Below are 21411 nucleotides of genomic sequence, written 5' to 3'. Positions count from 1 at the left end.
GTGGAAAAGTGACACACAGCCCTCTTTCTCCATTCTGAACGGATGGGGACACCATCATACCTGCCCTCCCGGGCACTATGCTAACAGGGTATGTGATCAGGATGTGAAATGCAGTGGAAGCACCACCAAAGTGGGGCTCAGGATGAGGCAATTAATTTCAGCCGAGAGAGTGTTCGTTTCCTCTGGACTAAATCTGCTGGTAGTAGTTGCCGAAGGAAACACACTAAGAGGCCATCAGGAGACCCACCTCATTCCGTACATCTGTGCCTATGCTGGCAGGGACCCTAGTTGGTATTCAGAATTTTTACGAAATTAGCTGACCCGGAAATGTACTCAGATGCTAGCCTAATCTCAGAAAATTCCTGCTGGGTCACTTTAATCTGCTCTCAGATTTCACAATGCCTTTGAGGTCAGTGAATCCTGGGAGTGTTCTAGAACTCTCTGTGCTTGGACTCCCTGTCCTCTCTCTGCTCCCCTCCCCACACTGCGGAGTTTCCCAGGCCAGCCTAGCTGTGGTGGCAAACTCAGTGATGGCTTCTCTGAGATTTTGGCCCTCAGAGTGCCCTGGGCTTCAGTCGTTCAGTTCGCTGCCCTGGTTTGGGACATTCAGCCTGGAGCCTCCCACTGTGGCCCCTCTGTCAGTGGGAACAAGTAATTAAGTCCATATAGCCCTTGTAGAGAGACTCCTACTCCCCCTTGGAAAGCTTCATCAGTGCTGATGGCATTTAATACCTTTCATCTCTCCCAAGGAAATCCACTCTGGAAGCTTTAAGTTTTCCAGTGAAAGCATCTTCAAGTACATCTCCCCTCCAGGATGCCCCCCTCTCTGCTACTGTTTGTACTGGGGGCACAGGATGAAAGCCCAGAGTCCCCACCACTGGCTTCCTCCTAATGAGAACATTCCTCCACTTTCTGTATCTAGGGACCAGCTCTCCTGACACACAAATCCTCTTTGTGTCCAGCTTATCTCCAGCTGCTGCCATGATAAATAGTCCAGCCCAAGGGAGCCTGGGGAAGCTACCCCACAAAACGAATCACTTGGCTATTAACAACACAGACGAGGAATCAAGCTTGAGGAAATATTTAAGGACCACCTCAGACTCCAGACTGTATTCTCCTTCGTGTGAGTTGCCTGAGGAATCTGCTGGTTATATAGAGCAGGGAACATCGCCAGTGTGTTCTTTCGAATTGACCAAAACAAAACAAAAAACCCCAAACAAAGAGCAACCCCCCAACAAACCGCAACTTTTTTTTTTTTTTTTTACTGTTTAACCAGCCAGCTGTTTCCAGTGCCATCTGCTTAGCTACCTATTTCCTGAATCATCCCTCCATGTCTGCCGCCACATGCTTTCTAGGCTTGCGTTTACTGGGGAATTCTTGTTGGCTTGATCTGATGTTCAAGCACATCCCAGTGTTCGGCCCGCTTCAGGGGCTAACTCACAGCGACTTAGAACAATTCCCTGTGGTTGCCACAGGAGCGCTTTGGGTTGGTCCAGGTCTTCATGGAGCAAGACAAAGGGGCAGGAGAAAAGTGAACTGTCAGCCCTGGGAACGGTTTGCAGCTTCAGCAAGATGCATGCCCCCTCTTTATCCTGAGCCTGCAATGGATGGACCCCCCCTTGCTGGATAGGAAAGCTCAGGACAAGTGTAGACTGCTCCTGCTGTTTTGTCTTCCCACCATCTCCTGGTATTTGTTAAATTCTGTTGCAACCAGCTTAAATCCTGGGTCATATGTGTCAGGAAGTCTTTGCCACTGACCTGGCAAGTACTCTTTAGACCTGGCCAACGTGTGACATTTCTAGGAACTGGGCCTCCTGGAGAGGCCATGTAGGAAGTGATTTCACGTGTAAGAAAGCTGGAGGGGGAGGTGGGGATGGCAGTGTTGTCCATGCCCCTCCCTACCCCTCCCCCAACCCCTTAATCATCAGTTAGCGACTGTGTGAGTGGCACATGCTGTGACCAGGCCCCAGGACGCTTGCTGAGACCCATGTGGGGGAGGTGTCAGGTGGGTTCTCTGTGCTCTAGATTATCTGCGGCTGGCCCGCCTGCCTCACTGTTGGCATCCACCACTGCTGCCTCTGTGCTGCACTTCCCTCAGAGCCCCAGACTGCTCCGAATTGCTTCCATGCCTGTGTTTAAGATGGTCCATCTGCCCGGGTCACCTTTCTACCGTCCTTTCCCTTTCCTCTGACTTCACCAGGCTATGTTAATTCATCCTTCACATTTTCACTCAGGCATCCCTTCCTCCAGGTGGCTTCCCGGACACCACCCCACCCCTTCTCTGCGTTCCTGTAGCATCCTATGTGTTCCTCCATCGCGGCACTCACCATGTGTCATAGAAAGTCGCTTCCTCATCGTGCCTCTCTCCCACAGGTCTCTGAGCTCAGGGGCAGGCACCATGCCATCTTCATCCCTGACTCCTCGGTTCCCAGCAGCGTCTGGCATATTGCAGGAGCTCAATAAAGATGCACTTTGGATGGAACTAGACTCAGGAAACTTGTAGTTGAATTTGTGTGGAACAGACTAGATGGGCTCTGGGGTAGACCAGCAGGAATCTTTCAGCTCCTCTTCCTCAGGATCTATATCTGCAGGCAGCCTCTGTACGTGATCATCAACTCCACAGAGAAGGATTGAGGGTGGCCATTTTCAAAATGGAAAGTGATTAATGGGCCAATGTGAAGCTCATTTATCTGCAGCCGGAGGCTTCTTTCACTCTATTCCTTGGACTGGTGCCACCTTGCTGTGGAGCTGGTAGAAGCAAGCACTTATATCCAGCATAATGCAAGAAGGGCTGTGCTTCAGTGCCAGGCAACTGTCTATCTCTGGGAGCTGCCTACAGGGCTCTGAGTTCCAATTCTTAACATTCTACTTCACTGTGGCAGGCCTGACTTTTAATTGGTGCTTTATCATTCTCTGAAGCTTCTATATACTCCAGGAATTGTGTTAATCAATTTATACACATGGTCTCATTTGTTTTTCTCATAGTCCTCTAAGGGAGAAGCCCATTTTCCAGATACGGATGTTATTCTATTGTGCTTAAAGAGATTCACACACATGATCTCATGAACCCTATCTTGTGAGGGCGGTATTTCAGCCCTGTCTTATGAAGAGGTAAACTGAGACTGAGATGATGACTAAGCCAGCTCCCTGGGTCTTACAACTGAGAGGCAGAACTCTCTGGGAAGGCCTACATCCTCAGGCCCGAGGACCAGCCACCCTCCCGCACTGCAGGGCTCTTCTCTATCTCCATCGCGCCGGTCTGATAAATATTTATTCCAGGAAACGTTCATGGCTCAGAAACATCTTTTTAGGTTAGATCTTCTCCAAGGACTAATACAATTTCATTAAACACTGCACATTCATATGGGATGGGAATTTAAACACCCATTCCACAGTCCCCACATTTTACAAAAGGGGAAACAACAAAGACTGCATTGTTAACATGTGAAGCGTCATCTCAGTGAAGTCCCACAGTGACTTTATGTGGTAAGTCATTTTCCTCGTTTTCTAGATGAAGCCGACCAGAGGCTTAGGGAGTCTTAGCAATTTGCCCATAGTCACTCTACCAGTAAGTGACAGAGCTAACACTAGTACCTCCTGAAAACATTCGTTCTTAAGGCTGTTGGTAAGAGCCTACTCTGAATTGCAAGAATTTTGCCCTGAAGTAGGAGTGGCAAGAGCACTTCTATTATAGCTCACATTGCAAACTCAGGGAAGCCTGGCTTAAAAGCTAATCCTGTTATCGGCACTGGAGATTAAGCATTCAGTGGGGAAGTGAATATTGTTTGGAGAATATTTGCTAAAGGACTGTTTCAGGTCTAATAGCTACCATGGTACTCAGCAGTGCTTAAAAAAAAAAGAGAGAGAGAGGAAGGAAGGAAGGAAGAAAGGACAGAAGGAGGGAAGGAAAGGAAGGAAAGAAGAAAGGAAGGGAAAGGAAGGAAGAAGGAAGAAGGAAAAGAAAGGAAAGAAGGAAGGAAGGAAAAGAAAGGAAGGAATGAAGGAAAAAGGAAGGAAGGAAGGAGGGAAAGAAGGAAAAGAAAGGAAAGAAGGAAAAAGGAAGGAAGGAGGGAAAGAAGGAAAAGAAAGGAAAGAAGGAAAAAGGAAGGAAGGAGGGAAAGAAGGAAAAGAAAGGAAGGAAGGAAAAGAAAGAAAGAAAGAAAAGAAAAGAAAGGAAAGGAAAGGAAAGGAAAGGAAAAAAGAAGGAAAAGGAAAGAAAACAAGGAAAAAAAACTCAAGCAGTTCTGGTTTTCTTGATGGCTGTCTGACCTCTTGTGTCTGGTGTTAGGTATTGCAGTTTCTGATAACTGAAAGGAACATTTTCATGACAAAACAAATAGTAATTTATGAGATAGATATTACCTCCATTTTAGAGAGGTTGTATCTTTTCTAAGATCACTTAACAAATATTATTTCAAGGGTGAAATAAAAGAGAGGACAGTTCTTAATTAGAAATTCCAGTAGGAGGGAAAAATATAGAAGAAGAAATCTTTGAAAAATGAATGAGAATTCTCATTAATTAATTCATTCATTCTATTCATTTAAACAGTAATAAAAGTAAAGAAAGATTAAAATCCCAAGAATAAAATGGCATATAAAGTTTAATATTTGATAGAGAAGAAAAAAACTCACTATTAGACACATTAAAGCGAAATCGAAGATCATGAAGGGAGACCACCTTTCAACTATCCACAAAAAAACTCAGCTGTGAAGGAGGATCAGATTGACATTAGACATCTCAGTAAGAAACCTACACATAAAATGCTAGCGACTTAATATGTTTTATATCATTGAAGGAAAATAACCTTAAACCTGCAATTCTATATTTAGTTCAACTATCATTTAAATTAATCTAAAATAAAAAAGACTGCGAAAGGTTTACCACTCAAAGACCATCTTTAATGAGAACACTTAAAATCTGCTCTCTTAGCAATTTTCAAATACGCAAAATACTTTTGCAGAAAATATTCTAGCAAGAAGAGAAACTCGGGAGAGTGCCATGTGTTTTAAATATACAAGAAGGATGAGTAATTGACTCAGTATAGTATACTGTTATTTAAATGACAAAGGACCCAAAAGAGTAAATAACAATTAAAATTTTAGGTAGTATCAGAAAATCTGATGGGATTGGTGATGGTGACAGAAGAGAAATGAGAGTATGCTAAATTATAACAATTGATGTATTTACAATATTATAGAGAAAAGTAAAAATACAGGGCCTAGGAAGTTATGGGTAAACACTAAAATTTATTTAATAGAGCTTTCAAATTAACAGAAGTAAATTTAATCCATTCAATGGAAAGAAGAAAAGGAGGAAAAAAAGGAAAAGATGTATAGTAAATGGAAAGAATGGTATAAGATGGCAGAGAGAAATTCCAATAGAACAAATTATAATAAACATGTATATTGAACTCACCAAACAAAAGGAGAGAATCTTAAATTGGAAAAAAAAAAGACCCAGCAATATTGTGTCCACAGAAGGCAGAGAAAAAAGGTGTAAAAATTTGAAAATGAAAGGACAGAAAATTATATACTGGGAAAGTATGAATAAAAGTTGGGATAGCATATTAATATGATGTAAAATATAAATAAAGGCAAAACTAATAAGAGATAAGGAGGAATACTTTATAAAATAAAGGAAACAAATGAAGATGATAAAATAGTAATAAAATATATACACATAAAAACATAAACTCAAAACAGTTAAAATAAGAATGGTAAAATAAAAACAAGTTAATATACTATTATAATCAGAAAGCTAAACACTATCATATATAGAATTAAAATGAAAGATTTCTCTTTCTCTGATGCTGATAGATCAAATAGATAAAAAATACAAATCTATAAAAACATTTGCTTTATATAACATCTATAATCTTGAATACATCTGGGAAAGAGGTAATGAGAATGAGCTTTAAAATGAATAGAAAGAGCAATTCAAACAAATGAAATAGTCACAGAATGTTCACATATACCAGGTCAGCAAGGAAACCTCAGAAATTGAAGTCAAGCTGTTATCCAATCTTAACGTGTTATAGTTTGAAATCTATACTAAAATAACTAAAAATGTATGTTTGAAAACAATTATAAACTACTAAATAGTTTTTGGATTGAAGAAGATACTTTTACAAGAATTAAAAATACTTTGACCTGAACAGGAATAAAAACTATTTGTGTTAAAACTTATGGGATATAGCTAAAATAGTACTTTGAGATAAATTCGTAACTTTAAATATATTTATTAGAAAATAATAAGTATTGCAAACAAGTCAGATAAGTCCCCCTAAAAGGAGGCTGGAAATCAAATAAATAGAGAATAACAATTTAAAAACAGTAACAAAAAAGATTAACAAAACCAAAAGCTGACTTTGAAAAGATAGATAAGATCAATACATATAAAAGGGTAAGATCCAAATAAGACACAGAGTGAGAAAGGAGATGTGGCTACAGTCACAAGAAAGCATTAAAATAATGCAAGAATATTACGAACTATCTGCCAGTAATTGTGAAAACAGACAAAATTGATAAACTTCTGGAAAAACAAAAAAGGTCAAAATTGGCAAAATATTTTAATAAATCAATGAGTGTTAATATTTAAATAGTAATTGAAGATGTCCCCCTACTCCACCCCACCCTGCCCCAGAGTCTCAAACTCAGTTTTATAAGAAAGTACTGTAATAAAAAATGTCAAGGAACAGATAAGTTTATTTTATTTATTTGTTTGTTTATTTATTTATTTATTTGAGATAGGGTCTCACTCTGTCACCCAGGCTGGAGCGCCCTGACACGATCTTGGCTCACTGCAACCTCCACCTCCCGGGTTTAAGCAATTCTCCCACCTCATCCTCCTGAGTAGCTGGGATTATAGGCATGTGCCACCACACCTGGCTACGTTTTTGTGTTTTTGTAGAGACGGGGTTTCACCGTGTTGGCCAGCCTGATCTCGAGCTCCTGACCTCAAGTGATCCTCCCACCTAAGCCTCCCAAAGTGCTTGGATTACAGGTGTGAGCCACCACACACAGTCAGGAGCAAATAACCTTTACCTTAAGAAGTTGTTGCAGAAAATGGTAAAAGGAGAAAGACTTTTCTTCGCTTTATATGAACAGTATAACCATGATTCAGTAAATTATAGTCCCATTTGGTTTATGAGTTTTAATGCAAAAATCTTAAATGAAATATTAACTTACCAAATTCCACAGTTTATGAAAAATAATATGATATGATCAAGTTAAACAATGCAAGGATGATATGATATCAACAATTTTATTAAGGTAACTTACCTTTATAATGGAGTGAAGACAAAAGGAATGTGACTATCTCAATAGATGTAGAAAAAAATCACAATAAATGTCAAAATATTTCTGATAAAAACTACAGGCTTTAACAAGGCTACAACAAACATCATGTTTAAATAGAGAAAATTTCTAAGCAGTCCCTGTAATACTGAGAACAGCGTAAGAATACTCACTATCATGACTATGAACTGTTTAATGTGTAGAGGAGGCCCTAACCAATGGGTAAACACAAAAAATAAATGAGCATAGGTATTGCAAGGAAAGAGAATAAAACATTATTATTTATAGCTGACAAAATCATTTACGTAGAAAACACAATAGAATCAACAAGCAAACTAGTAGATCTAATGAGAGGGTTAACATTTCACCAACACCATAGCCTATTAGAAATGTAATAAAACATAAGATATCATTTACAGCAACTAGAAATAGGAATTAATCTAACAGAATGTACAAGACTTTGGTTGTGAAAATTGACAACTCCATGAAAGGGCAGAAAAGATGACTCGAGAATATGATGCGGCATGTTTATGCATGGGAAACCATTGCAAGGGTGTCAGTTCTCTCCTGTTTACAAATTGTTGCAAGTTCATTCAAAATTCCAAAAAGAGATTTTGAGCAATTTCACATATTTATTATAAAATGTATATGGAAGAATCAAGGTCCATGAATACCTAAGTCAGTTCTGAAAAGTAAAAGAGGACATTTGTCCTACGCACCAGACACGGGGAGTAGTAGCTGTAAATTACTGTGACCCCAAATCTCGCAGTGGTCCACATCTGGGGGCTCCAGTCACAATGTCTGTTAGTCTGTTCATGTTACCTCTAAGTCTAGAGCTCCTCTCTTTAAAAACTCTGAAGATAAGTCCAGTGGGGTGAAATGAATTACTACAATTTTTTGATAGGTAAGAGAAAGGGCACAGAGTTTGGTACCTTTCAAACTAACCAGGTCCTAATTCACATGTTGAACTAGCAGAAAAATTCAACAAATCAATTTCAATAAACCTTAAAAACCAATTCAACGAACCTCCCTCAGCAATGTGCTTCCAGTCAATTTCTATGAACTAGGCACAGCTCTGAGCAGCACAAATTTCTACACACTGTGGAAGATACAAGGGAGACCCAACTGTGCTTTGATGGCACTTAGAACCTAATTGGGAACAGAAATCACACATAGAATATTTCAGAAATCTCCACATACATCACTGTGCAGAACCACATTAATGCTGTTGAAGTGGTCGATGCATAAGTGGAATTAAGCAAAATCAGGGAGAAAGTGTGACTGGGGCAATGCTCACCAGGAAGTTTAAGAAAGAAAGAAGAACCAGAAGGAGAGTAGCCCAGGCTGGAGGGAGAAGGGTGCATGTGTGGGTCCAGCAGGTACAGAGAAGGTGCTGATCTGTATGCATCTCCATCACTCCCAATCCCTCACCTTCACCTAACACAAGCAGGCTCAACAGAGAGACTGGGGCAATGTCTATCATCCTACCCAACCACATACACAAAGAAACTAAGACCTGGAGGTGGGAAGAAATGTGTTCAAAGTCACATAGCCGCAGGACTGGAACTCGGGGCTTCAAACTCACAGACAAGTGTGCCCTCCTCTGTATGAAGCTGCCCCTCTGACTGCATGGTCCGAAGGAGGGTGTCAACCATGATGTAGGGTGGTATCTTTAACAAGTCAAGGGGAAATGGTTCAGGCTGTCCCATTCCAAGAAAGAAGAGTGAAACTGGAGAGGGCTTTGCAATTGCTCCTAGTGTATGTCTGGGAGGCAGGGATGTGGAGAGTGACCTCTGGTGCTGGTGGGCAGAACATCTTCAGTTACACAAACAGGAGAGTCTGAATTGTCCACTAGAGTTTGATGCTCTGGACCTATGCCTGCAGAAGTGGGTCACCAGTGAGAACTGTTACTCATCTCCTTAACTTGCTTTGTCCGGCAGCCTTATCTTCAAGGCAAGACATCCACATAATCGCTGTTACTGTTCTTTGGAGGGGAAAAAAAAGCAGAAGACCAGCCATGAGACCACACCCAGAAGTCATATCAAACAACGCCACTCAAAGGAAAGAAGACCCCTCCCCAGGCACAGAGCCAATTTGATGCCACCTCAAAATTATATCTTCAAAGGCTGGGGTACTACAGGGAGCCCTCCTAACAAAACAGGGGATCCCTTTATAAGCCAAGCCTCAGAGATTCCAGCACAAGTGTCTCCATTCACCAGTGAGAAACCTGCGCCTCCCTTGGAGTGAGAACATCTGAAGCTTGTTCTAACAAAGCAACAGGAATGGGAGGAAGAGGTTGATGGGGAAGATTTCCTCTTTGGTAGCTGAGAATTTTGGAGCCCGCTGTGTCAGCACTGACCCGGTATGGAAAGTTGGTGGAGTGAGATTCATGCCCAGGTCTTGGGGAAGATTTCTGAGGGTTCTCCTCCTGGGATTTGTGATTCTTTTCTCATTGTTGAGACAAGTACTACCACCACCCCAACCAGTCCCAGCAACTCATCTGGGTTTGCCTAAGGGCTGCAGCACAGATACATTCCTGGGTTTCTAGATCTGCCACATTTTATACTTTTTATTCCATAAATTTGGGGGGGGGGGTGGGAAGTAGCTGTGGGACTACATCTGCAGCTGGACCTATAGAAAGTGATTTTTGTGTGTGTCCATGAGTACACACTGCCCTTCATGGGGACTGGGGGGACAGGGACACAATGGTAGGGAAGGGAGTTGTATTTTATTCTTAGTCTTGCTGGGGAGATGAGAAGCCAGCTATGGCAGCCTAAAGGGTGAGTTTGCTGCAGACAGAGTAGAATGGTGTGGAGTGAGCGCAGGCTCCCAGAGAACTCTCTGTCCTCTGTCCCTCTCCCTAGGGAGGACATCTGATCTCATCCCATCACCTGCCACTGATAACTGCAGTCCCTTTCACTGAGAATATAACCACACATTCCAACATGGGAAAACAGGATTAAGCCTTAAGTGTTTCTGGAAGTCTGAGTTAAATTCAAACCACATTGCAACTGATAATAAATTAATTCCTGAGAGCAGATTTCAAGGGTGTGGGTAAGGAAGAGTAGCTGCTCGTGATATAATTTGGGAGGCTTCAGCGGGGATTCTCTGCACTCAGATTTACTGACCATCTCTCATTTTCCACCGTGGCTTAATACCTTTAAAAATGTATCTGACATAATTTGACACCCAGCGCTTTATAAATGAATGCTTAGCAAATATTGAGCAAAATGTAACAGTATAAGCTTTGGGGAGGGGTTGAAGGGCTAAAGTGATTTTTTCATTTGAAAACCTGCCCATTTGCCCGTTTATTCTCAAACTTGAATCGTCTGCATAAGGTCACAGAATGAATTTGAAGTCAGCTGTCTGCCGAGGAACCACTCTTGCTATCCTGGCTGCAAACACAGCAAGCTCTATGTCTTGGCCCTCAGGGACTAAAAGACACCACTTCTCAACAAAATGGAAATTGCTCTTAGTAGGATGAAGCTTTTTCGAGATAATGTCATAGAAAAGAGCATTTATCTGTATTGACTTTACAAAGGCATTGGTGGAAATAGGATTAAGATTCCTTTCTGAGCCACATGTGAGAGATTTTACCATAAATGTTTCCAACTCTAATTTCAATCCTCTCCATCTCAAGCTGGGGCTGGTTCTCTTTATTGGCTTTAAAAGGTGAACCACCATCCCCTGATTTGGTTTTTCAAATTTGGAGATCAGTTCCTTTAGGCTTGGAAAGACCTGTTTTGGAGAACCTTCTGCCGTCTGCAAAAATACAAGAAAGGAGATCACTCATTATCATGCAATTGCGTGTGAAATGTGACATTTCTCAAAGCAGTTGTTTTTTCGGGGCTGCCCCTATGAGCTGAAAAACTGAAAACACGAGTGGCGGGAGCTCACACCACTTCCGGTTCACAGAAACTCTCATTTCTAAGACCAACCTCTGACTTGAGCCACTCTTAGTAAAGAGGATTTGCAGTCAAGGGATCCCAGTGCAGTCCATAGTATCGAGTGAACCCCATCCTTGGCAAGTTTATCTGGGGCAGTACTCGCAGATACACTGTGAAGGGTAACCCTACAAGAGCTTATGTCTATACCCTACAGGCAGGCTTTGCTATCTTAGGGGACTATCGGAAGTGGACTTCTGATGGGAATGCAAAAACGCAATTTAAAAAAAAAAAATTCCAACTGTTATTTTAAGTTCAGGGGTACATGTGCAGGATGTGCAGGTTCGTTACATAGGTAAACATGTGCTGTGGTGGTTTGCTGCACAGATCATCCCATCACCCAGGTATTAAGCCCAGCATTCACTAGCTATACTTCCTGATTCTCTCCCTCCTCCCACCCTGAGCCCTCCAACAGACCCCAGTGTGTGTTGTTCTCTGTGTGTCCATGTGTTCTTATCATTCAGCTCCCACTTACAAGTGAGAACATGCGGTATTTGGTTTTCTGTTCCTGCATTAGTTTGCTAAAGGTAATGGCCTCCATCTCCATCCACGTCCCTGCAAAGGACATGATTTCATTCTTTTTTGACCTAAGCTTCTTTCTGACCCCCATGTGAGAGATTTTACCATACATGTTACCAACTCTAATTTCGATCCTCTCCATCTCAAGCTGGGGCTGGTTCTCTTTATTGGCTTTAAAAGGTGAACCACCAGCCTCTGATTTGGTTTTTCAAATTTGGAGATCAGTTAGGCTGCTTAGTATTCCATGGTGTATATATACCACATTTTCTTTATCCAGTCTATCACTGATCGGCATTTAGGTTGATTCCATGTCTTTAAAATATGCAATTTGTGTACTTGATGAATTTAAAATATGCAATTTGTATACTTGATGAATTTAAAATATGCAATTTGTATACTTGATGAATTCAGAATCTCCATGTGAGCAAAACAAAACCAAAAAAGTCCCAGTGTAAATAGAAAGTGGGAATGGCAACACAACTCAGTTAAGTTATAAATGATTGTTTTCTGTTTATCAGCTATACATCAAGTACTTTTTTTTGAGACAGAGTCTCACTCTGTCACCCAGGCTGGAGTGCAGTGGTGCGATTGCGGTTCACTGCAAATTCCGCCTCCTGGGTTCATGCTATTCTCCTGCCTCAGCCTCCTGAGTAGCTGGGACTACAGGTGCCCGCCGCCACACCCAGCTAATTTTTGTTTGTTTGTTTGTTTTGTATTTTTAGTAGAGACAGGGTTTCACCATGTTAACCAGGTTGGTCTCAATCTCCTGACCTTGTTATCTGCCTGCCTCAGCCTCCCAAAGTGTTGCGATTACAGGCATGAGCCACTGCGCCCGGCCCACCAAGTACTATTCTCTAATATAACCTTTTAGAAATAATTTTAAACTAAAAGAATTTTCTGGCTAGGCACAGTGGCTCATGCCTGTAATCCCAGCCCTTTAGGAAGCCAAGGTGGGTGGATCACTTGAGGTCAGGAGTTCGAGACCAGCCTGGTCAACATGGCAAAACCCCATCTCTACTAAAAATACAAAAAAGTTAGCTGGGCGTGGTGGCAGATGCCTGTAATCCCAGCTACTCGGGAGACTGAGGCAGGAGAATCGCTTGAACCAGGACATGGATGTTGCAGTGAGCCAAGATCACATCACTGCCCTCCAGTCTGGGTGACAGCAAGACTCTGTCTTACACACCAACACACACACAGATTTTCTTCCTCTGCTCTTGTGTATTTGGTTTTCTTGATCATCACTGTGGTTTTCATATTGCCGCTATGTCAGACTAGAGAAGGGGGTGGCGATCAGGAGGTTTTCTGACATGCAGCCTGATTAACCTCTGTATTAGAGGCACAGGCTGACATCAAAGTCATCTGCAAGGAGGTTCCTTTAATGCAGTCACTTCAACAAAAGGCATCATCACTGCAGGCTTCTGAGCACAGAGCTGCTCCCCAGTGAAACGCCTCTTTGTGTCTGAGTTACAAATGATTCGGATTTCTCTCTCTATTTTGTCCACACAAGAGACAAAACAGGGTACTGAGGAATTATCCAGAATTTCCCAAAGAATAAACAGGAAAAAAATGTTTTAAAATAAGTTGCTTTTTATAAGTCATTTTATCTTGAAATTATTTCAGACATAGCCAAGCTGCCCCCAAATGTTAACATTTTATTATATTTGCTTTTTATTCTCTTTCCAAATATATACACATATATTGTGCATCTATATGTGCACACATATATAAGCTATTTTCACAGTTAATTTGCAGACACGATATCCCTTTAAATACTTCAGTATTTCTTTAAATGTAAGGGTATTACATAACCATACTACAATGATTAAAATCAGGAAATTAACCTTGATACGGTACTATTTGTTAATCTTATTCAAAATTTAAATTTATTCAATTTTTGCCAGCTGCCTCAATATCATCCTCTATAGCAAAAGAAAAATAACGTAAGTGAAGTGTTTGGGGATCATTTTAAATTCTAGTCTCTTTCAGATATTCAGAGTAAACATTAATATACTGAAGATTCTTAGAAATCTGTAGTCCTCTTAACCTTATATGTAAGTGTTTGAGAAAGATTATTTCAGGATTCTCTGTTAGCAATTACAATTCAATTATGTTTATTATACTCTACTTCTTAAGACAGAGAACTAAATTTAAAATAAGCAAAATGTTTTTCTTCTTAGCTCTCAGTAAACCATAAAAATTAAACCCTAAGACTTTCAGCTATCTGATGCTTCCCGCTATATTTTCATACAGCTACTGGGCACACTTGACTTCTTAAACACTCCGACCTCTTTCCACCGTCTCTTTCTAGTTCCATCCTGCATCATTGCTGAGTCTTCTAATTCAACGGAGGTTTTGCCTGAAGTCCAAGCTGGTGCATTTGACCAGTGGAGGAGCCACAGTGGAATAACGGTGAGGGTTATTCAAAAATAGAACCCAGCCGGGCGCGGTGGCTCACGTCTGTAATCCCAGCACTTTCGGAGGCCGAGGTGGGCAGATCAGGAGGTCAGGAGATTGAGACCATCCTGTCTAACAGGGTGAAACCCCGTCTCTACTGAAAATACAAAAATTAGCTGCGGGTGATGGCGTGCGCCTGTAGTCCCAGATACTGGGTGGCTGGGGGAGTGTGGGGGCTGAGGCAGGAGAATGGCTTGACCCTGGGAGGGGGATGTTGCAGTGAGCCCAGATCGCGCCAGTGCACTCCAGCCTGGGCAACAGAGTGAGACTCCGTCTAAACAAAACAACAACAAAAAAGTAGAATCCAAGCCCGGAACCTTCCTATTTCTCTTCAGGGAAAAACCAGGTTAACTCGATCTGACTCTCATCTCTGCATTGTGCTTTCCTCTTTAGAATGCTTTCATACAGTCATGGCTCAGGTAAAACACATGTTCCTAGGTTCTTCTCCCCCAACTTTTTTGTTGCTGTTGTTGCCGTCCTTTTTTGTTCTTACCTGTATCCTGTAGTACCCATGTTTCTCTCTGAATATTCGGTACGTGTAGACAATATTTTTAAACCTGTGGGAAAAAAATGACTGTTTGAATCATAATGTTCTATGCAAAAAAGGTAACATCTATCGTTATATTTCATATGCAATACTTTGTTAATCTTCAATCCTCCCCAAAAAAACTCTTTCTTTTTTTAGACGGAGTATCACTCTGTCGCCCAGGCTGGAGTGCAGTGGTGCGATCTCGGCTCGCTGCAACCTCCACCTCCTGGGTTCAAGCGATTCTCCTGCCTCAGGCTCCTGCATAGCTGGGATTACAGGCACTCACCATCATGCCCATTAGAATGGCTATTATCAAAAAAGACAAAGGATATAGAGAAAGGAAAACCCTTGTACAATGCTGATGGGAATGTAAATTAGTATAGCCATATGAAAAACAGTACGGAGGTTCCTCAAAAAATTAAAAATAGAATTACTGGCCAGGGGCGGTGGCTCACGCCTGTAATCCCAACACTTTGGGAGGCTGAGGTGGGCAGATCACGAGGTCAGGAGTTCCAGACCAGCCTGGCCAACATGGTGAAACTCCTTCTCTACTAAAAATACAAAAATCAACTGGGTGTGGTGGCATGTGCCTGTAATCCCAGCTACTCAAGAGGCTGAGGCACGAGAATCGCTTGAACCCAGGAGGTGGAGGTTGCAGTGAGCGAAGATCGTGCCACTGCACTCCAGCCTGGGCGACAGAGCGAGACTCTGTCTGAAAAAAATGTATATATGTATATCTATGTGTGTGTGTGTATATATATATAATTACTATATAACCTCACTACTGTGTATATAACTGTGTATATATCCAGTGGAAATGAATCTAGTATGTTGAAGAAATATCTGTACTCCCACTTCTATTGCAGCATTAGTCACAATAGCCAAGACATGGAACCAATCTAAGTTGATTAATAGATGAATGAAGAAAGTTACACACGCACACACAAAATGGAATATTATTCAGCCATAGAAAAATAAAATCCTGTTACTTGCAACAACATGGATAAATCTGGAGGATGTTATCCTAAGTGAAATAAGCCAGGCACAGAAAGAAAAATACCACATGGTCTCACTCATATGTGGCATCTAAAAAAAGTTGATCTCATAAAACTAAAGAGTAGAATGGTGGTTCTCAGGCACTGACAGTGAGAGGGAGAGGACTGGGTAGATATTGGTCAAAGAATACAAAATTTCAGTTAGATCTATTGTACAACATGATGACTATAGTTAATAACCATATATTCTTAGGCAGGGCACAGTGGCTCAGGCCTGTAATCCCAGCACTTTGGCAGGCCGAGGTAGGTGGATCACCTGAGGTCAGGAATTCAAGACCAGCCTGGTCAACATGGTGAAACCCTGTCTCTACTAAAAATACAAAAGTTTGCTGGGTGTGGTGGCACATGCCTATAATCCCAGGTACTCAGGCAGCTGAGACAGGAGAATTGCTTGAACGTAGGAGGTGGAGGTTGCAGTGAGCCGAGATGGTGCCATTGCACTCCAGCCTAGGTGACAGAGTGAGACTCCATCTCAAAAAATAAAACAAAATAATAACCATATATCATATTTTTGAAAAATGCTGAGAGGAGATTTTAAGTTTTCTCACTACAAAAAGGATAACTTGATGAGGTAATGCGTATATTAATTAGCTAGATTTAGTCATTCCATGACGTATTTGTATTTTAAAACATCACATTGCACACATTGCCATTCTCCTGCCTCAGCCTCAGCAATTTTATCTATCAAATAAAATAAAATGAATTAGATTGTATAATTTAAATAAGTACAGTTTATTTTACTTGAAGTAGACGTTAGTTAAGCATTTGAAAATAAAAAAGTAAAATCTGCTGTTGAGCCTCAATAAAAAAAGAAAAGAAAATACACGGATGGCAAATAAGCACTCGTAAAAATACTCAGTATCATTAGTCATTAGTGAAATGCAAATTCAACGCACAATGAGATATTACTACACACTTACTAATACAGTTAAAATGTAAAAGACTGACTGTTCCACATGTTGGTAAGGATGTGGAGCAATCAGAACTCATGTAATGCCCATAGGAATAGTGAGATAGCATGATCACTTTGGAAAACAGTTTGGCAGTTTCTTAAAAAAAGATAAGCCTCCACAGAACACACAACTTAGCTGTTCTAATCCTGATTATTTACCCAGGAGAAATGAAAGCATATGCCCACACAAGGACTTAGTCACAAATATTCATAGCAACTTTAGTTGTAATAGTTATAAATGAGTAAGTAATCTGGGATGCATCCCCATAATGGAGCACTATTCAGCAATGCAAAAGGATGAACTATTGATGCATGCAACAACATAGATGGATCTCAAAATAATTATTCCAAATAAAAGAAGTCAGACAAAAACGACTATATACTCTATGATTTGATTTATATTAAATTCTGGAGAAATACATATTAATCTATAGTGCCAGAAAGCCCATCGCGGTGGCCTGGAGTCTGGGCATAGGTGGGAGGTATGGTAACGAGAAATTACAAAGGGGTGCAAGGGAAGTTTTGGAGGTGATAGAGTCTCACTCTGTTGCCCAGGCTGGAGTGCAGTGGCCGGATCTCAGCTCACTGCAAGCTCCGCCTCCCGGGTTTAGGCCATTCTCCTGCCTCAGCCTCCCGAGTAGCTGGGACTACAGGCGCTCACCACCTTGCCCGGCTAGTTTTTTGTATTTTTTAGTAGAGACGGGGTTTCACCAGGTTAGCCAGGATGGTCTTGATCTCCTGACCTCATGATCCGCCCGTCTCGGCCTCCCAAAGTGCTGCAATTACAGGCTTGAGCCGCAGCGCCCGGCCTGGTCATGTTAGTTTCATAGGTGTACATACATATGTCAAAATCCATCAAATTGTACACTTTTTATTTTATGTCAATGATACCTCAATAAAACTGTAAGATATATTCATGGCATTAAAAGGTAGATGAATATAATTTATCTTTCCAATATATAAACTAAATTTTAATTCCTTATACACACATGCTTTTGGTGTTTTCATGATTGGTTTTTGGCATCAGATAGAAAAAGTCCTATTTTTGCAGTTATATTCTCAAGAAATATGTGATGTCTTGATTCTCAGGGTGAGACTGATACCCAGTGGACCCTACCTTTTTGTTTATTCTATGGAAATCATTGTCATCATTTATGAGGAATACACTGGGCTTATAAAAATCATTTAAAAATCTTAGGCATTAATTTCTCAGTTGAGGTTCGAAAAGGCTGGAATACAGGGCCTCTAAGTTTTCCCATATCTTTGAATTGTTTTACTCTATCTATTTAGCTTTCAAGCTGTGCACGGATCTCTGAGTCCTTGCTCAGTGCATAAACAGTCCACAGATTAGCGTAGTCTCATGTTGTGGCCATTGTTGTGGGGAAAGTTGTTTGTGTTCGAGTTTTTATTTTAACTAACCTTCAAAAGATCAGTTGAAGGAAATGGAATCAACTGCACCCTATAATATCAACAATGTGTTCTGCATTTTTCTGTGCCATGATGCAAGTGGGGAACCCAAGTCAATAAAAAAAATTTTAAGAATTTTGACCTCTGGCCTTATCACGGCTCCTGATCTCAGTGTATGTTGGTGCAACCTTTTGTGGTACTAATTTGTCAGTGTGCTTGAAGATTTCTAAACATCTACGATTTTATCCTAACTAGAGAGTGAGGCAAACTTTCACAGATGTAAGTACAAAAATGTTAATCATTCCAAATTACACTGAGTCCACTGGACTAAATTGGAAATGAAAATTGAAAATAACCTAATGTATGATATGTATACATTATGATATTTCAAATCAATAAAATACTAAGCAGTCATAAAGGGATGACCTGCTTTCTTTGATGGGGAAGGATACCTACAGTTATGGAAAAAACAGGTTGCAAGCGATCATGTATAATGAACCATTTATGTACATTTATTGGCTTATAGATGCAAAGAGAAAAGCCTGGAGAGATGTATGCCAAAATATTAAAAATGGTGATTTCAGAGTGGTGAGACTGATACAATTTCTGTTTTGTTTTTTATACCTTTCTCTATATTTGATTTTTCTAAAATGAACTTTCATTAGCTTGACAAACCACCACAACAAAATGGATCATTTCTTTTCTTTCTGTTCTCTACAATCCTTCCCAAAGTCTCAGAATCTGAGACTCATAAGTGACTCTCAAGGCAATAGATAGACATTGCCATTATTCTTCTTAATGAGAGCACACAGTAGTTTAGGGCTCAGGTCTTCCTCACCTGCAGCCTTCCTATGGCTTTGCAACATCTTCCTTTTCTTCACACTTACAGATGAACCCTTTGCGCCTCCTAATACCTACTCCATTTAATTCTACTGATGATAAAGGCCGACTTAGTTTAGACACTCACAAAGTCACACTACACAGACAAATTTTACACACTGGAGTTTTCTAGACACTCTATTGTATTGTAAGATCAGAAAACATTTCCTGTCCACAGTTACCACATAGCTTTCTGGTTAGTGATATATGCTCCTATGTCAGCTCTCTCTGTGACTTCCTTCCTTTATTTCTAACCTTCCTCACAGTATTTTCATCACTAGATATTTAGCTTTGTGAAAGTGCTAAAGTATCGGGGGAACCAACCCCCAATATTTCAATGTAGGTTCTTTTCTATTTTCCCTAAGTGTCGGCCTGTCTGAGAAATAAAGGAAAAGAGTGGAAAAGAGTACAAAAGAGAGAAATTTTAAAGCTGGGTGTGGGAGACCCATTTTAATTCAGCAGAGAAGAAGGGGACACTGCATATCAGAGTCCACTCCCAAGCCCTAGGTCCTAGGTCCCCTGCTTGGGCATTTTATAACACAGATCCTAGGTGAATACCTGAAACATATTTCAGTGAAGCTGGGGACATTGGTAAGAGATGGAACGTAATAATGTGTTAGCAATTTGGCCCTAGGCAGGTTATTAAACAAGAAGTTACAGTTTATTTTCTCACAAAGTAGTGATCATGTCACCTACTGCAAAGGGATTGCAAAGGACAAATAAGATAATGCATGTACCATGCTTAGCAAAATGTTTGGCTCATAGAAAACACCTACATGGTAACTTTTTTTCTGTTTCAGTGAAGACAAGCAGGCTAACACTTGTATCATAATAGTAATTCTTGCTTTGCTTGCAAAGGGTTGTATCTTGAAGCATGAATGGTTGATGCGACCTCTTCAGAGAAACCTTTCCTGTACCCAACGGAAAGCACCCGCTGTGTCTCTCCCTGTCATATGACTCTGTTTCATTTTCATCATATTTTCTCCTCTTACTGAAATGAACTTCATGAGGGCAGAAACATTGCCAGTAGTATTTATCACTGTATTACCAGTGCTTAGGACCACGCATGGAACATAATAAGTGCTCAATATATGCTTGTTGAATGAATGAAGGTTCCACTCATTCTCCTAAAGTCTCAGCTCCAATATCTGGTTCTCCCCTTTTTGCTGTCAGCTCTGCAGTGCCCTAATGATAGCCCAATCATCATAATTATCATGTGCATCACAGTGTCTGTTTACTTCTTTATTTTCCCCACTAGGCTCTGAGCTGTGTTGAAGGCATCAACCGAGTGTCTAGCACACTGACGTATGAGAGAATTCAAATATCTGTTGAACAACTAGAATTTAATAGTCCATACTTATCTGTGTGATAATAAGTTTTTACAAGGCCCTATGAGGAGGTAGCTTCAGGGGTCACTTGACCTGAGCCTTAAGCCTGAGGGTGAATGAAATTTTGTTTGCCTTTCAGTGACATGCATAGGAAGGCGGGTGAGACCTGATTATGTGCGGGGCTTAACAAATATTTATTTTTGCCTCTCCACTTGATTTATTTTCATTTTTTAGCATTTCTTTTCTTTTCTTTTCTTTTTTCTTTTTTTTTTTTTTGAGATGGAGTCTCACTCTGTAACCCGGCTGGAGTACAGTGATGTGATCTTGGCTCACTGCAACCTCCGCCTCCTGGGTTCAAGCAATTCTCCTGCCTCAGCCTCCTGAGTAGCTGGGACTACAGGCTTGTGCCACCACACCGAGCTAATTTTTGTATTTTTAGTAGAGACAGAGTTTCACCATGTTGGCTGACCTGGTGATCCGCCCACCTCAGCCTCCCAAAGTACTGGGAATACAGGTGTGAGCCACCAGGCCTGGCCCATTTTTTAGCATTTCTTAGTGACCTTTGCTTTAGATGAATACGCAAGATGGGCTGATGCACCACAGAACAGCTGAGAATAAATATCAGTTTTCAAAGAGAATCCCAATATAGGCTGGGTGCAGCGGCTCATGTCTGTAATCCCAGAACTTTGGGAGGCTGAGGTGGGTGGATCACTGGAGCCCAGGAGCTCAAAATCAGCCTGGGCGACATAGTGAGACCCCATGTCTACAAAAAAATTAAACATTAACCAGGCATGTAGTGTGCACCTGTAGTCCCAGACACTCAGGGGGTCTGATACAGGAGAATCTCTTGAACTCAGAAGGTTGAGGTTGCAGTGAGCCATGATCACACCACTGCGCTCCAGCCTGGGAGTTGGAGTGAGACACTGTCTAAAAAGAATAAAGAAGGAAAGAAGAAAGAAGGAAAGAAAGAAAGAAAGAAAGAAAGAAAGAAAGAAAGAAAGAAAGAAAGAAAGAAAGAAGGAAGGAAGGAAGGAAGGAAGGAAGG

The 21411-nt window shown here is 41.0% G+C and overlaps 1 protein-coding gene across 1 annotated transcript in view; it reads right to left on the bottom strand.

The window, feature by feature from the left end:
* Positions 1–7243: 7243 nt before the first annotated feature.
* The window catches only part of SH2D1B (SH2 domain containing 1B), a 17392-nt gene continuing 3224 nt past the window's right edge, over positions 7244–21411 (bottom strand). The window contains exons 2-4 of the mRNA XM_011952972.1: positions 14710–14773; positions 10894–11058; positions 7244–9280 (exon numbers count right to left, since the gene is read on the bottom strand). Coding sequence (XP_011808362.1) covers positions 9245–9280; positions 10894–11058; positions 14710–14773 — 265 coding nt within the window. The 3' untranslated portion in view covers positions 7244–9244. The remainder of the gene's footprint in view (positions 9281–10893; positions 11059–14709; positions 14774–21411) is intronic.

The sequence above is a fragment of the Colobus angolensis genome, unplaced genomic scaffold (assembly GCF_000951035.1).
Source record: "Colobus angolensis palliatus isolate OR3802 unplaced genomic scaffold, Cang.pa_1.0 Scaffold354, whole genome shotgun sequence".
NCBI classification, from domain to species: Eukaryota; Metazoa; Chordata; class Mammalia; order Primates; family Cercopithecidae; genus Colobus; species Colobus angolensis.
This window is presented reverse-complemented; position numbering and strand designations above follow the sequence as displayed.